The sequence below is a fragment of the Ursus arctos genome, unplaced genomic scaffold, assembly GCF_023065955.2.
Source record: "Ursus arctos isolate Adak ecotype North America unplaced genomic scaffold, UrsArc2.0 scaffold_8, whole genome shotgun sequence".
Taxonomy (NCBI): domain Eukaryota; kingdom Metazoa; phylum Chordata; class Mammalia; order Carnivora; family Ursidae; genus Ursus; species Ursus arctos.
The window spans coordinates 50,662,881-50,680,050 of record NW_026623100.1 but is presented as its reverse complement, the minus strand read 5'-3'; the positions used below and the strand labels follow the sequence as shown (position 1 = coordinate 50,680,050).

Here is a 17,170-nt window from a genome sequence, read left to right as displayed (position 1 = left end):
TTATGGGATCGAGCTCCACATCAGGCTCCTCCTCTAGGAGCCTGCTTCTTCCTCTCCCACTCCCCCTGCTTGTGTTCCCTCTCTCGCTGGCTGTCTCTATCTCTGTCGAATAAAGAAATAAAATCTTAAAAAAAAAAAAAAAAAGAACCTCTGATTTACGGCCAGTTGGAAGCACAGGTAACAAGCTGGCCTTTCAATTGGCGTCTGAAGTGTGCATGTCTGTTTAAGAGGGAATTTTGTGGGACACCCTGATGTAGTCTGAGAATTGCTTGGTGTTGTGTAGGAAGCCCCTCACATTCCCCCCTTCCCGCCCCCAATACATTGGAATTGGGTCCAGGAACCCAAAAGAGCAGGTCTGCAGCAGGGGAGCTGACATCGAGCGCTGGGCATGCAGGCCTTCGAGAAATCTTTCCCGAGGTCCAGTCCACGTGCACGCACCTTCTTGCCCATGTGAAAGCGCTGGGAGAGCCGCCCTCCTGACGAAGGGACTGTGTCAAGGTGTGAACTAGCCTTCAATTCTAGTCACCTCTGCAAAGTTTGTGGAGGTGACACCTGCTGTCATGGGGTCAAAGTTCAAATGTCACTTTGCCATGGTTGTCCCTCAGTCACCGAGGAAGGAGATAGGAAAAGGAACAGATAAATACTCAGGCCCCTGCAGCTACCCTCCTCTCCCCTGGGGTTGCAATACCCAGCCCTCAATTCCAACGGCCCCGGAAGGCGGAAGGCGTCTTTCTACGGTGAGCTCATCTCCCTACCAGCCCCACCCACCCCCAGTCCTACCCTCCTTGCTGCTTCCATCTGACCGGCAGCGACTGGGGCTCGGCCCCGGGCTCCACGGCTCACTGGCTGCAGGCCCCGCCTTGGGAAGATGAGTGCTCTGCCCACTTTCTCATCTGCTAAATGGGACATGTCCTAGGGTTGGCATGTTTCCGCTGGTGACAGGCCTGGCATGGAGTCAGCCGGTTTCTTTTCCCTCTCCAGATCGCTGGCCTGGCCTGACCCCTCCTCTGGAACTCTTCCCTGTGTGACTGACCTCAGCCCCTGCTGCTGCAGCCTGACCCTGGCCTGCTTCCCACACCCCACCCGCCCCGGCCCCCCGTGTGCCTCTCTGCCAGCTGGGCCCTGAACCCCCTCTTGGCCTCCAGCCCTGCCTTTGACCTGGCACCCGCGCAAATGTTGCAGATTGCTGAGATCAGGAACAGGTCGTACTTGTCGCTCATTCCAGGAGCGTCCTTTCTATGTCCCCATGATCAGCTGCATGGGGAGAAGGGGGTGACATCACCAGACCTCACAGTCTCTCCCAGGGGGGCCCTCTGTGCATTCGCCCTGGGGACCCATCTTCCAACACCCCGACTGACAGCCCTGGAGCAGCTTTCTGTTGGAGGGTCTGCAGCTGCAGCCGGCAGCCCATGGTGGCCAAGATCTTGAGAATAAGGCCGCGGGGTCATCCTTCTTTTTTCTTTCTTTTCTTTTCTTTTTTTTTTTTTTTTTGTGGAAAAGCAGAGGGAGCTTGGGCTGTGCGGCCAAAGTCCAAAGTCCACGAATTTTCTGTCAGGCACCAGCCACTCCAGATGCACAAACACACCCCTGAGTTTCCTGGAGAGGAACTGTTTACAAACCCCGTGTGGGTCCTGACCCTTGAGTCTTAGGCGGTGGGGTTTGGGTGTTCATCCAGGAGGGGCACGGATTTCATACGTGTCTTGGGCTTCCGGCTGGGCCTCATCCGTTCCTGCTGCCTGTTGGCTTTCTGGTCCCTTTTGGGGATGACTTCTCCCCAGTGCGTTTGGTATGGGTGAGAGAACGGTCTTACGAGCCGTCCTCCACCAGGGCAGTCTGGGAAGCAAAGCCTTTCTCTCCTTGCCCTGGGCCACTTTCTCTCCTTGCCCTGTGTGACCTAACCGTGGCTGGAAGGCCCTCCCCAGGGCTGGCATCTGCCATGAGTAAAGCAGGAAGGAGAGTCCGCGGGTGCAGCTGAGACGCGGGACAGACGGCCTCCCCCTCGAAGCCGGGGTTGTATTTTCTGCTTTCCCAGCCCCCCCCGGAGCAGTCCTGGCCCCTACCACCCCCAATTCCCAGAGCCGCTCGTCCCCGTCCACTGCATTCTTTCACTTGAGCTAGCTGGAGTCTCTTTCTCGCCAGGATGACGTCCTGATGCTACCAGGTGGACACTGCCTAGCTTACAGTGAGCTACCCAAAAACTCCCTGGGGTCCCTGACAGCAGCCTGGGTGTCCATGCCAGTGGAGAAAGAGATGAGGAGTTCTGGCCTGCAAGCATGCCAAACGGTGTGCTTCTTCTGGAGCGGGGAGTCATTGCTAATGTCTGTAACTGATGTCTCTCTTGGGAGAGCTTGTGTGTGTGTGTGTGTGTGTGTGTGTGTGTGTGTGTAAGAGAGTGTTTCTTACTAGTCAATTAATAGAATATGGTTTCTTTTGTTGTTACTCCTCTAAAAGGGTGAGTATGTCGTGCCCGAGAGAAATCTGACGCCCCAAAGCCCACCAGTGGCATCAGCTCTGGGTTGGCCGGAATGGTGCATGGCCGTTCCAATGTGCCTGAGGAATGTCTCCTGCTACCACACTGTTGGCACCCCAGGCCGGGTCCCTGCGGAGCCCAAGGCCCACCCTCAGCCTTGTCATATGGATCGTAGGGGCACCTCCCTGGCCCCGGTGAGGGCCCTCTACTCTGGAATGCCGTCAGCCACGCTGGTGAGGAATGAGGCTCCGGGACAACGGGTGGCCTGCAGCAGCCAGGGGTTCATCCCACCACGGTCCTGATGATCTGCGGTGAGACTATCACCCACGCATTTCTCTCCATCGTTCTTTTAAAAAAAAGCATACAGCTCGGTGGCTTTTAGCACTTTCACAACATGGCGCAACCATCGCCCTATTTCCAAAGCTTCTTCGTCACCTCAAACGGAAACTCTGTGCCCTTTAAGCACAGCTCCCCGTTCCTCCCCTCCCCCGTCCCCGGTGACCGCCATTCTACTTTCTGTCTCTCTGAACTTTCCTGTGCTAGGCCCCTCGGCTGAGTGCAAGCGCACCGTATGGGTCCTCGTGTCTGTTTCAGTCGGCACCGTGTTTCCGAGGTTCATTCATGTTGTAGCGCGTGTCAGCCCGTCATTCCTTTGTAAGGCTGAATAATATTCCATGGGGTGTAGACGCCGCCCTTTCTTCCTCTAGACCTCTGTTGATGGACATCTCGGTTGCACCCACCTTTCAGCTGTTATTAACAACGCTGCAACGAACATCGGTGTACCAGTATCTGAGCCTCTGTTTTCAATTCTTTTGGATTTATACCTAGGACTGGAATTTGCTGAGTCATATGGTAACTTGATGCTTCACATTTTGAGGGATCACCAAACTGTTTTGCACAGCAGCTGCCCCGTTCTGCTTTCCCACCAGCTTCACGCCGGAGTTCGAACGTCACTGCATCCTCTCCAACATTTGGGGATGAAGTGGTGTGTCGCTGTGGTTCTTATTTGGTTGGGTTGGGTTTTTACTTCTCCGTTGGTTTTACTATGCAGTACATTAATACAGTGCATACCCTTCTAGAAGAGGCAGATGAGCATAACCGAGTTATTTTTCATCAATCAGGAAAATGCTTCCTTGATCGATATTCTCCAAACCCCTTGACACATGGTAATGATTAACTCCAGAGACGCGCCTATCTCTTTCCATCAAGCCCTGCTGACATGAATAGTTGGCAAACCTTTTTTCCTTGCCCCCATTAGTGAACCTGTGGATGTGCGCAGAGGCTCTGCTGGGGAAGGGCAAGCACATGGCCGTGACGTCGATCCCGGGCAGAATCTCGAACCACATCGGGCCAGGCTGTGGTTGCTAAGGCCAAACCCTTCGTCACTGTGGTTTTAATTTGCATTTCCCTAACTAATGATGGTGAACATCTTTTCGTGTGCTTATTGGCCCTTGTATATCTTCTTCGGAGAAAGGTCTATTCAGATCCTTTGTACAGTTTCAAACTGAATTTGTCTTTTTGTTGTTGAGTTGTAGGAGTAGTTTAAATATTCTGGATATTAAATCCTTACCACATATATGATTTGTAAATATTTTCTCCTATGCTCTTGGTTGTCTTTTTACTTTCTTACTAACGTCCTTTGGGGCGCCTGGCTGGCTCAGTCGGTAGAGCATGTCGCTCTTAATCTGGGTTGAGTTCGAGCCCCACGTTGGGTGTAGAGATTGCTTAAAAACAAAATCTTGGGGCGCCTGGGTGGCTCAGTCGTTAAGCGTCTGCCTTCGGCTCAGGGCGTGAGCCCAGCGTTCTGGGATCGAGCCCCACATCAGGCTCCTCCGCTAGGAGCCTGCTTCTTCCTCTCCCACTCCCCCTGCTTGTGTTCCCTCTCTCGCTGGCTGTCTCTCTCTCTGTCAAATAAATAAATAAAATCTTTAAAAAAAGAAATCTTAAAAAAAAATAATGTCCTTTGATGCACAAAAGTTTTAAATTTTGATGAAGTCCAATTTAACTATATTTTCTTTTGTTGCATATGCCTTTGTTGTCAAATCCAATAATCTGTTGCTAAATATGACATCATGAAGGTTTACTTCTGTATTTTCTTCGAAGACTTTTATGGTTTTAGCTTTTATATTAAAGTCATTGATCCATTTTGAGTTACTTTTTGCATATGGTATAAGGTAGAGGCTCAACTTCAGTCTTTTGCCTGTGGGAATCTACTTATCCCAGCACCATTTATGGAGTAGGTTGTATTTTCCCCACTGAATGGACTTGGCATTCTTCTCAAAAATCAATTGTCCATCAATGTGTGGGTTTATTTCTGGACTCTCAGTCTGTTCCATTGACCTATGTTTCTATTCTTATTGCCAGTTTGGATTCCTGTAGCTTTGTAGAAAGTTTTGAAATCAATAGGTGCAAATTCTCAGGCTTTGTTTCTCTATTTATTTAAAGTATAAATGATATACAGGATCCTATTAGTTTCGGGTATATATCATCACAATTTGATATTTTTACACATTACGAAATGACTCCCATAATACATCTAGTCACCGTCTGTCAAGGTTTTTATAATATTATTGGTCATATTCCCTACATTGTATGTTACATCCTCAGGACTTATTTTATAATTGAAAGGTTTGTGCCTCTGAGTCCCCTTCACCTATTTTGCTCATTCCCCAGCCCTTCCCCTCTCTGGAAGCCACCAGTTTGTTTCCAGCATCTATGAGTCTGTTTCTGGTTTGTTTCATTTGTACATTTGTTTTGTTTTTTTAGATTCCACATAGAAGTGAAATCACACAATATCTGTCGTCCTCGGTCTGATTTATTTCGCTTAGCATAATACCCTGTAGGTTCATCCACATTGTTGTAAATGGCAAGAGTTCATTCTTTTTTATGGCTGAGTAGTATTCCATCGTATGCGTATGTATATGTCTGTCTTCTTTATCCATTCATGTATCGATGGGCACTTGGGCTGCTTCCATATTTTGGCTGTAAATAATATGACTCGGTTTTTCTTTTCCAAGATTGTTTTGGATATACGGGGCCCCTTGAGATTCCGTATTGATTTGAGAATAGGTTTCTTGATTTCTACAAAAAAAGGGCTGTTGAAATTTTGATAGGGACTGCATTGAATCCGTAGATTGTTTTGGATAGGATTGCCATTTTAACAACATTAAGTCTTCCTACCCACGAACACAGCATGCCTTTACATTCATTTAGGGCTTCTTTAATTCCTTTCAGCAATCTCTAAACCTTTCTTGAACCTATTTGTGTCTGTGACTTACATAACCTCTCAAGATAATGAGGGCCATATGTTTCCCTTACCCACTACATAAATTAGTGTTAAAGCCAATAGAACACGCTGTCTCTCTCAATCTTTGCAGGCGTTCTTAATTTCAGTATTTTCAGTTTTGGTAAGCAAATCCCAGCGTGTGCTATTGATAGCTTTCATGATTTCCTTGATATTATGTATACATATGCCCTCTCAGGCACCGTCTGCACAGATTCGAAACTCTCACTCTTTTAGGTGTCCCCTCACACAGAGTTTTATTGGTTTCCCTTCTCCTAGTTCTGTTATGTTTCTGATCCAATAAGCAAACTTACATTCAACCAACTTATGTACTGCTCAGCCTGTTTTAACATTTGGGTGGGAGAGACCCAAATGTCCAGTATACAGAAGAAGAGACCCATAATGTTGACCCTATCTCCAGGTACCATGGCAAGAGGTACTGGGAGCCCAGGGCCTTGACCTCATAGAGTGAGGAGACCCAATGAAGGGAAGAGGATTTCCAGCTGGTGGTTTAGGGGAGACCCCATGGAGGAGGAACCATTTAAATAGAGGGATCAGAATATGGGGTGCTTAGACACATAATTAATTGAATGTCAACAGAAGCAGAGTTGGATTTTTATGACTGGGTTTCAGGAGGAATCTGAAACTTCTGAGAAATGAATGCTAGATTTTAGATGTATTAGGATATGTATAATTTATGGGAGGAAAAATCCATGGCTCTCATTAGATTCTCAAAAGCAGGTTAGGCTCAAGGAGGCGCCTTCCTAATGAAGGACTGATCAGAGGGCTCATTCCTACTTGTTGCTAGGAAGCTCCACGTAGATGTGGAGAATTATTATTATGTACATGGGCTAAGGCATCCAGAGGCTCTGAACCTAGATTCGAGGTGCCTTCGTTGTCCTAAAATTGTATATTTGTTTTATGTTTTTATTTTAGTGCATTTTTAGAAACTGTCAGTCATCTGATTCTTAGAGGTCATGACCCCAATAACCAAGCAGTGGGGGCCCTAGAAGGCAAGTTTTCTTAGTGAGGAGACAGGAGATGTTGCTCGAGAGGGAGACATAGAGATGTGCAAACGAGGGAGGCCCAAGCGGGACAGAAAGCAAGAAGCTTCAGCTGTCAGAGAGCAGTGCTGAGTCCCTGGGCTGCTGAAGGGCCAGATGAAGAAACCCTGAAAAGACAGAAGGAAAATGATTCAAACGGGGGAGCTTCAGAGTCGGCTTTGAGAGCTCAGTGCAAAAGCTTACTCCTTGGGACGCCTGGGTGGCTCAGTCTTAATTAAGCGTCTGCCTTTAGCTCAGGTCTTGATCCAAGGGTCCTGCTCAAGGAAGGAGTCTGCTTGTCTCTCTCCTTCTGCCCCTCCCCCCCCAGCGCGTGCTCTTCCCCTCCCCCCTTTCTCTCTCTCTCTCTCAAAAAAAAAAAAAAAAAAAAAAAAAACTTCTAAGAAAAAATTTACTTCCGAAGGGCCTGGCCTGATTTCCCAGCCTTGGCAAGATGTCAACATCGCCTGTCACCTGTCCCTGAGCCTCTCACTCTCCCTCCAGACCAGGCCCTCTTCAGAGGTGCCAGGGAGTCTGCTGGGCCTGGCACATAACAGATGTCGGGGCTCCCTACCCTTCCCCAAAGGTCAACCCCCTCATTCTTGGAAGGTGACTCTCTGGAACACTGGGCCACCACATCAGTTACATGGGCATGGCGATCGCGCTGACGGTCGCCTCTGGGTGTCTTCAAAAGATAAGCTGCACCAAATGTGCTTCTTCCCCTCACTGTGGTCACGATGACACACAGACAGAGCTCCCTGGAGCTCAGACCGCCCTGACCTTCGAGATGCACCAGAGCTCAGTCTGCTGGTCAGTTCTGCTTCACTGTGGCCTTGAGATGGAGGGCTCCCCGGCCCCCCGCCCTATGGGCTGTTCGTGTCCCCAGCAGGGAGCAGGACCGTTGGCCGAGCAGGATCATGGGGAGGAGCGGAGCAGTTAGGTTCCTGGCGGAGACTTCCCCTGTTGCACAGTCTCCAGCCTCCCCGCTGCTGCGGCAGGAAGAACTCCGGGGGGCAGGGGCAGACACAAGCACGCCCGTGGAGGAGAGTCTTCTGTGGGCTGCCGAGGCCCCCACACAGCGCATGGGGCCTGGCCAAGGTCCCCTCCACCATGCAGCCGTGTCTGCCTTGTCCAGACTAACCGTGACCTCACCTGCCCAAAGAAACGACGGTTTCCATTTTGCCCAACTTGATTGGAGAGGCCGATAATTCCCACCTGACCAGCAGCACGCCACCAGAATCAGAAAATAAGCACGTCATTGTGTTTTCTCATGACAAGTTGCCCTTTTGTCTTTTTTCTGCTCTTCCACGATGGCATCTGCTGGCTGCTGAGTCACACCGCAGGTGACGAGCAGCCCACCCCATGTGTGTGCGTTCTGTGGCCGCCTGCTGCCTGTGGTTCCCCCGTGAGTCAGTAGAATTGGGACACCACTGAGCAGATGTTGCGGAGGTGACACAACGGTCACAGGGTGTGTGCCAAGGATGAGTTTTGAGTCTCTGAAGAGGAGAACTACACTCAAGTTTGTTTTGAATTCGCTGAGTCATGGCTGCTTCAAGGACAAGGCCCAGCTGTAGACAGCAATGGCAAACCCAAACCCTGGGGCATTCTGTCTGGTGAAAATTGGGAAGTTTCTACAAAATGTTTATTTCGAGGAGGACGAACACATTTTTTTTCTGCAACACTTGCAATTGTCTGTAAAACTTTAAAAATGAAGATGTAGAAAAATTAATTTCCTACTCATGCTAAAGTAACAGGCAGTGGTTCATATATTTAATATTTTAAGTCAACTTTCAAATGTATGATTTTTTATAAACTCAGTACAGAAGGAGGAGGGAGGGTACCGGAGAATGCGGAAGACCCAGGGTAAGAGATTTTATAACTCACTGAAGGCATCTATTCTTCCAGTGTCTACAACGATGTTGACCCTTGCAATTTGGTTGGTTGATTGGTTGGTTTTGGACAGAGTGTCTTTCTGAAATCTCAAAGGAGCCAAATTAGGCATCTTCTAAGATGCTTTTCTGTTCTTGAAGCATCTTTGCTTTTTTGGGGTGGGTCTCCTCAGCCACACTGAATCCTCTCAAGTCCTGGGCGGTGGCTGGGTGGCGTGAGGGCTCTGTGGAGGTTGCTGGTAGGATTTAGGACACTCTCCCTTGCTGCAGGAGGCAGACTCGCCGCTCTGGAGATGTGAGTGTGGGGTGGAAGGTGGGCTCACTTTAAGTTGTGCGGACTGAGCTCCCCCTGCACCCATTCAATGCCCAGGCAGGAGGCCCCACTCAGGGACCAAGACCTCGGAATCCCCGGGGAGTCCTGGGGGAGCACCCTTGAGCTTCACTGGTGACTGGAGAAGTTGGGTAGCAGAGAAGCCAGGCAGACCCTTCTGTCCTCAGACCTCCCAGCCAGGTGGCAGCCTCACTGTGGGGTCCTTACTGCAGCCTTCAGGTTGTGACCCTGAGATCTGGCCCCCTCCTCTCTGATTTGTGGGACAGACAGAAGACACTTAGCTCACCCTTTGATCTGCTGATATTTCTCTCCTCTCCTCCCTACAAACTTGTCTGACTCTACTCTGTGTGTGGTGAGTTTCTTTGGGAAACAGGGCAGGTCTGTGGGCCAGAATCACCCACCACTGCGACAAATCTCACCTCTGTCCCGTCTTTGTCCCCAGCCCTTCACAGATGCCTTTAGGGAATACTTGGCCACAACGCTCTTATCTTCCCTCATTCTGCCAACATGGCAACTTGGAACATCCTTAGACCATCAGTGTCGTGGAAGCCAGCTCCTGAGTTTTCCCACTTGGCCAACTTTCCATGGCCTTCCTGGGGGTCAATTTTTACTTAATGAGGCCCTAAGCCAGACAGCAGAGAAAGCAGAACTTCTAATCATGGCCTTGGCTTTGCCTCTTGCCCCAACCCATGTCTCATTCGCCTCTGTCCTGTTCTCTATCCTCCCAGACTTCTGTTTCCTTTCACCTTCCCCTCCCCCTCTTCTTCCTCTCCTTTTCCGCCTCCCCCTCTCTTTCTCTTCCCTTCAAGCACCACTCTTTCAGCCTTAATCAGAACCTAAAGAGACCGAAAAGTCCAGGGAGCAAGCCCCCGTACTCTTGCCTTCGCTGTTGTTCCTCAGGATAGACCCCGCGTGTTTCACTGAGGCAGGATGGAACAGATACCAAGTGACGTGGTGTACGGTCTTTGTCACAGCCCTGGCCTCTGCCTCAACTCCCCACGGACGTCTTCCCAGCTCCCTCCCTCCTTCTGAGCAACATCTTGTGATCAACCTTCCAGCATGGGACCCGCATGGCAGCCCAGCCCCCCTTCCACCCGCATGACTGGAATTTCCAAGACGCTCCAGACTAGGTGGCCTCCCTCCCAACACAAGGATGTTCCCCTGGAGCGTTCTGTCACATAAATTCTTCCAAGAATTTGTTGCCAGGAAAAAAAATTCCCTGAAGAATATTTTCTTTTATTAGACAATAAGAGCTGCATACCACACTGTTTTCCTTTTTTTTTTTTTTTCCCTTCCCTTACCAGGAAGTCAGAGCTACAACAGTGCTGATTCCAAACGCAATCATCAGCCCCCTTTCTGTCCCCTTCCTACTGCCACTTGTCTAGTCTATTCTGGGTGTGATTCCCTGCGTGGTCATCGTGAATGGAGTGTAAGCCCCGGTCATTTTGCGGGAAGGCTGTCCAGGCGGCCCTGTGGTCTTGACCCACTGCCCTTACCCTGCCCCCCGTCGCCGGGTCCTGGAGGTGCCCCCTAGAGTCATGCCCACCCCAGAGTTCCCTCTAGGTATTGGGTTTGGGGTCCTGCACTCCCCAGGTTCCACCTTCAGGGTCACAGCACCATCCAGAACAATCCCTGGCCCCCTTCGCTTCATGAAACAGGAGCTTCCCAAAGAAAGAGACGGCATTTCGCCTGGATGATAATGCCTTGAGACCGGCCGAGGCTCCTGGCCAGGGAACCAGGTTTTCCCCTCCACGGTCAGTCCCCATTTCGCATCCCGTCTGGGGCAGCCCAAGGGACAAGGTAAGGAAGAGGGAATTTTTGTCTCGCAGGTGGAGGAAAGGGATCTTGGCAGCGAGAGGGGCCAGTAAATGTCAAACCACGTCAGCGGGCACCGGGACCCCTGGAGGAGGTCGTTGGGCAGGCCGTCAGCCCGGCGGGTCGAGGTGGGGTTTGCAACGCACGTGGACATACTCCCTGCCCCCCCGAGGCCCCCAGGGTCCGAAGGCATTTCTGCGGCTTCCTTCTGTCTTCCCAGGCTTCTGAACAGAACAATAAGCAAGACGAAAACTCGCAGTCAGCAGGGAACCATTTCTTTGAGTTTGGCAGCTGAGCCTTTCACCAAGCCCCACTATGGACCAAGGGCTCTTTTGTCCTTGGGGAGAAAAGCTGTTTCCTGGAAGCTCTGACCCTTTGATTCAGCAGGACTATGTACGGTTACGGGGGAAGTTGCACCTTGAATGAGAACTCGTGTCCTGACATTAAAACCACCCTGTCCTTTCTGTCATAAGCACACCCCAAGGGAAACAGAGATGTAAAAATCACTTCAAAGTCAGTGTAAGTATGGCATTGGAGCCACTAACATAGCCAGAAAAGGCCTTCAAATGAAGTGCAAAGTAGCTCCATCAGATACAGAGGGGACAGACACCCAGGCGTTCAAGGCCCCCAGACAGCAGGCCGTCTCACTGGTTTGCTGGGTGAGAAAGGGCATTGAGTAGAGCCATCCTTTAATTCCAGACTCGGTGTCAAGCCTGCTCATGGGATTGAGGGCTCCATTGTCTGTAGGCCCGAGTCTCTGCCGCAGCACCTGCCAATGGGTCCCCTGCCAGCTATGCAGAAGGACAGGCTTGGTGTCAGGTCACCAAATGGGCCAGCATCTGAGATGGCCTAATAAATAAACCCGGGTGTTGAGGTTCGTGTGCACACATTTGCTGAGCACTGACTCTCTGCCTGGGAGAGAGCTGCACGCCCCCCGCCCCCCACGAACCCCTGGCTCCTGTCTGTGGGGGGAGAGATTTGAAAGCTGCAAGAGGAACCCAGCACGAGTCCCCTGTATGCCATCATCACACCCAAGACAGAACCGCAAGCATGGGGGATTGGCCGAGAACTGGCCCGTGCCCCTTCTTGGCTGGTCTGCTTTTCCAGGGACACTTCTGCCCCAAACTGGGACCAGAGTTTGGGATGAGGCCTGCCTCTTCTGGTACAGTTTCTGCCCTTATTCCTTTGCTCCTTACTCCTGAAATACTTTCAGATCCTTGCAGAGACCATGCTCTCCCTTGTTCTGACCCTTTGTTAATGCTGGGACTCACTGTCCACCACCTTGGCCTGTGTATTAGTCATGGTTCTCCAGAGAAACAGAACTAAAAGGATAGTTTAAGAGGACATTTATTAGAGGACTTGGTGTAAGGCCTGATCTGATTTGGGAAGACCAACAACCAGGAGCGATGTCTGAGGGCAGGGGAAGATGGATGTCAGCTCAAGCATGGAGACAGAATGAATTCACCCCTCCTCTGCCTTTTTATTCTATCCGGGGACCCATCATGGGGGGCGGGGGTGATGCCCGTGCACACTGGGGATGGCCATCACTTCTACACAATCTACCAATTCAAATGCTAACACCTTCCAGAAACACCCTGACAGATACACTCAGAGGTAACGTTTTCACCAGCTATCTGGGCATCCCTTAGCCTAGTCAAGCTGACACATAAAATGAACCATCCTGGGTGGTCTACTCCTTCCTCTTTCCCATCTCAATCTGGGGCATCTCCTGTCCCTTTAAGACTGGGTTGGGGCCTCTCCAATGCTCCCATGGCCCCTGTCCTCCCCCATGTCCCATCGCTGCATCATGGTACTCCTCTTGCGGGTCTTCCCTGGGCAGAGACAGGGTCAGTCTGAGCCTCTGATGTACCCCTAGTGCCCCCCGCAGAGTCTGGCGATAGTGGACCCCTCAGAATACTCATCACATGACAACACCCCGGGTTTACTGAATTGGAGGCTCTGACTGAACAGAATCGATAGTTGGGTTCTGAGCAGCTGGCAGGCAGGGGTCAGCCCCATGTGGAGCACAGGTCCCCCGAATCCACGGACCTGGTCAGTTCTAATACTTGGGACACTTTTGGGGGGGAGGGTCTGTTTTAGTGGAACGGCTCAGGTTGTAGGTCAGCTATAAGCAGGTGGACAGAGGTGATAGACTCTTTCATTTTTCCAGGTTGGAGTTGCCTAGGCCAGAATATTCAGCTGGCCCCCACTCTGCCATCCCCATGAGGCAAAAACATCTGGTCAGCCCCTACTCCACCATCTACTCAAAAGCGGGGCAGCCAGGCACCCCTGACTCTGCATTCTCTACAAACCTCCGGGATTTGGCTCACACTGGTTCCCAGCACCCTGTGCATTCCCTGACCCAAGGCAGCTGCTCAATAATTGTTGGTTGAGTGAGTGAAAGAAGAAAAGAAGGAGTTCACGAACAAAGAAATCTTTTCTTGGAAAACTGGCAAGGTAGCCCCAGCTGTGTATCTGGAGACCTTCGTATACAAATTAGAAAAAAAACAAAAAAACCCCAAAACCTCTCCTTTAATATATATAAAGATGATTTCTCACTTCTAGTTTTCCTCTCCTACGTGAGTACATGGACACACTGAACGGGATCTTCGCCTAAATGCACATTGGGATGAGACGCGTCCATGTGACAGAGCCCCTACCCCCCAGCGATGAGGATGAGCCACACCCACAGGTGGCCCCAGAGATGGAGCTGAACAGCTCGGAGAGAAGAAAGCAAACAGCAAGATGACTCCATTTACATTAGTGTGTAAAGCCCAGTAAACAGTGGGTTGGGGGTGGAATTAAGCCACGTCTGAAGCCACCACAGTAAAATGTTATCATTTACTGAGTGTTAAATGTTGTCACTACTAGGCTGTTTGTTATGTGTTTGTTATGTTACGCTCCGGAGCTTTTTGGGAAGAAACAATGTTCTCGATTTCTCAGAAATCATTTAGGAATCAAGCGGTTACTCTACTTGGCATTTGCTATAGAACCTAGCAGAGTTGTTTTATTAGACGGTATAGAAATTGTACTTGGGAGCAAGGATTCTTCTTTGAATAAACTCTCCCAGTTTCCTGACTCCCCAGTTCAGCCTGTTTTGCCCCAGTGCAAGTCGTTATGGGAATACGTCTGTGTCTCCTGCCTCCACTCTTGTCTTCCTGTGGGCTTCCTCAGACATCTGTCCCCCCAACCCCCTGCCTTTGCGTCCAGATCATCAAACAAATCTTTCACTTCATGATAAGTGAGCGTCTAAGCACCGGAAAGCCATGGGTCTCAAACTTCGTGCCGTGCTAGAATCACCAGGAGTTTGTTAAAGCAGATTTCCAGGCCCTACTCCCAGCGTTTCAGACTCAGTTGGTCTGGGATGGAACTCAAGAATTTGCATTTCTGGGGCGCCTGGGTGGCGCAGTCGTTAGGCATCTGCCTTCAGCTCAGGGCGTGATCCCGGCGTTCTGGGATCGAGCCCCACATCAGGCTCCTCCGCTGGGAGCCTGCTTCTTCCTCTCCCACTCCCCCTGCTTGTGTTCCCTCTCTCGCTGGCTGTCTCTCTCTCTGTCAAATAAATAAATAAATAAATCTTAAAAAAAAAAAAAAAAAAAAGAATTTGCATTCTAACAAGTTCCCAGCGCAGCTGACACTGCCAGCCCCGGGGCCACACTCTGAGAAGCACGGTACTGGAGGACGGGGGGTGGAGGACGCTGGAACATCATCACGTCTCCGCCTTACTTGGTACCACACGCACCAGCCGGAGGGAGTGGCGCATCTCCTGTGAGCTCAGGCTCTCACCTCCTGGCGCCCTCTGCCCACCCCCAGATGTCATCACTGCAACAATATCTGGCACCCATTTTTGTCTCCATCTCCCTCAGCGTAGAACAGATGTAATCATGTTTATTTCCATTTGGTCTGGACCAAGCCAGCTTTGGACTGGAAGAGAATTAAATAAACATTATTGTGTGAAGAATGAAGAGAAGAGCAGGAAGGAAGATGAAAACACCTAAGAAGCGATAAGAAATGAAAGAAGAAAAGCAACAAGGATCAAGAAATAAGAAGAAAGTTGGATGGACGGCACTGGAGGAGATAATGCTAAGTGAAATAAGTCAAGCAGAGAAAGACAACTATCATATGATTTCTCTCATCTATGGAACATAAGAACTAGGAAGATCGGTAGGGGAAGAAAGGGATAAAGAAAGGGGGGGTAATCAGAAGGGGGAATGAAACATGAGAGACTATGGACTCTGAGAAACAAACTGAGGGCTACAGAGGGGAGGGGGGTGGGGGAATGGGATAGGCCGGTGATGGGTAGTAAGGAGGGCACGTATTGCATGGTGCACTGGGTGTTATACACAACTAATGAATCATCGAGCCTTACATCGAAAACCGGGGATGTACTGTATGGTGACTAACATAATATAATAAAAAATCATTATAAAAAAAAAAAAGAAAGGGGGGGTAATCAGAAGGGGGAATGAAGCATGAGAGACTATGGACTCTGAGAAACAAACTGCGGGCTTCAGAGGGGAGGGGGTGGGGGAATGGGATAGGCTGGTGATGGGTGGTGGGAAGGGCACGTATTGCATGGTGCACTGGGTGTTATATGCAACTAATGAATCATCGAACTTTACATAAAAAATCAGGGATGTACTGTATGGTGACTAACATAATATAATAAAAAATATTTAAAAAATTAAAAAAAAAAAAAAGAAATAAGAAGAAAGTTGGTATTTCCCATTCCTACCCAAGTGAGGTGACTCGGGAGCTGGCAGATGTCCTGCTTCTCAGCCAGCGGAGAGAGAAGAGCAGGGCCATGTTTCCCGCCTGTATGTAAATAATCTCTAACAGAAAAATCATCAGCGTCAGAGGGGATAATTTATGACTGGCAGGAATTCTCCCTTTTGAACACTCTTAAGTACAGAGTTTTGTTGTTACCATCTCCTGAGAAGCCTTCAGATGTCCTCAGGGCCTGTCCCCAGAGGACACCCATGGAAGCAGGATGAGAAAGTGAGTAGACATTTCCCTCTCGGGGATATTTGGGGCTTAAACATCCCTGAGTCAGGAAATGACTCTGTGGCTCACAGGACAAGGATGGGCGTGGGGAGTTGGGGTGGTGAGCCTTCACAGATGTCAGAGCCGAGAGAGAAGGGTGGAGCCATCCACTCCAGGATCCCCAAACCCCCACAAGGGCCTGAAAATCACCTGGGTCTTCCACCTGCACATTCTCATATAATAGGCCTGGAATGGAATCTAGCTGACGAAAATTCCCCCAGCTGGTTGTAAAGGGCGGGCTTCAGCCTCACTTCAGACCACCACTCTCCTTCCACAGGAGAGGAAACTGAGCTTCGGAGAAGTCAAGTGACTTGCGTTAGGCCACGTAACGAGTGAATTAACAGAAGACGGATGGGAATTCCCATCTCTGGATGACTGTTCTCAAGTGGGGGGCGGGGAGTAAGTCTTCTTGCTTCTGAGGTAAGAACGACTTGACTGTTCTCTTCCCATCAGTTTTCACAGTCATCTATGGAATGAACCTCAGGGTCAGACGGGACCCAGCTTTCGAGCGTGGGTTTCCCTGTGGGGCTCTGTCCGCACGCTGCTGAGATGAGCCTGGAAGGTTCTTATGCTGCCAAACAGGCTCCTGGGAGGCCTGATGGCTTCGGGCTACTATCGAGCAGGCCATGGGCTTCCTCTCATTGTATCTTTACGCCGGTGAGGGGGCTTGTCACATCAGGTGGGGTGGGGGGCAGAAGCGAAACTGAAAAATGAATCCATAACAGAAAGAATATTTCAGGGCAACTGCAGTTTCTGAGCATCTGCCCCGTCAGACACCGAGTCCTCAGCAACTGATCCCAGGACATCGCACGAAAGCCCTCTGGCAGGCAGCCTACTGACAGCCGTGGAAATGAGCCCGTGCAGGCATCTCGGGGGGAGGGAATGTGACGGAGCGGGGAGGCTGCAGCTAGAAGGCCAGGCCTGGTCTGTGCCCAGTTTGCTGCCCTTGCTGTCCCAGAGCTGGGCCACGGCAGGCGGGGGTAACTCCCCTGGGGCCGGGCAATGAGAGAGACTTTCCTAGGGTGACAGGCCCCATTCCCCCCCTTTTGCGGGGTGACCCTCACACCCTAGAAAAGAGCAAAATAGGGTGACTTGGCCTCCTACCCAAGGACACCCAGGGGTGTCCACTGCCCACGCTGAGCTACCCCAACGACTGGAAAGGAGGCGATACCGCGAGGCCGGCATGCCCGCTGGTTGAGGCCTCCGTGTTCCGATCTGTCCACACTGGCTGCTGCGGGGATGAAATGGGATCGCGCGGGCCAGGTTCTTGGGGTGGCACTCAGCGGGATGCAATGCTCC

The 17,170-nt window shown here is 50.5% G+C and overlaps 1 protein-coding gene and 1 long non-coding RNA gene across 18 annotated transcripts in view; both read right to left on the bottom strand.

Annotated features, from left to right (window-relative positions):
- Nucleotides 1–17,170, bottom strand: part of LOC113242353 (uncharacterized) — a 277,321-nt gene that overhangs the window by 112,485 nt on the left and 147,666 nt on the right. The gene's annotated exons all lie outside the window — the stretch shown is intronic.
- LOC113242340 (NADH dehydrogenase [ubiquinone] 1 alpha subcomplex subunit 1-like) lies at nucleotides 3,480–3,898 on the bottom strand. Its single transcript, XM_044391563.3, has one exon. The coding sequence runs from the start codon at nucleotides 3,814–3,816 to the stop codon at nucleotides 3,574–3,576; it is 243 nt and encodes an 80-aa protein (XP_044247498.1). The 5' UTR covers nucleotides 3,817–3,898; the 3' UTR covers nucleotides 3,480–3,573.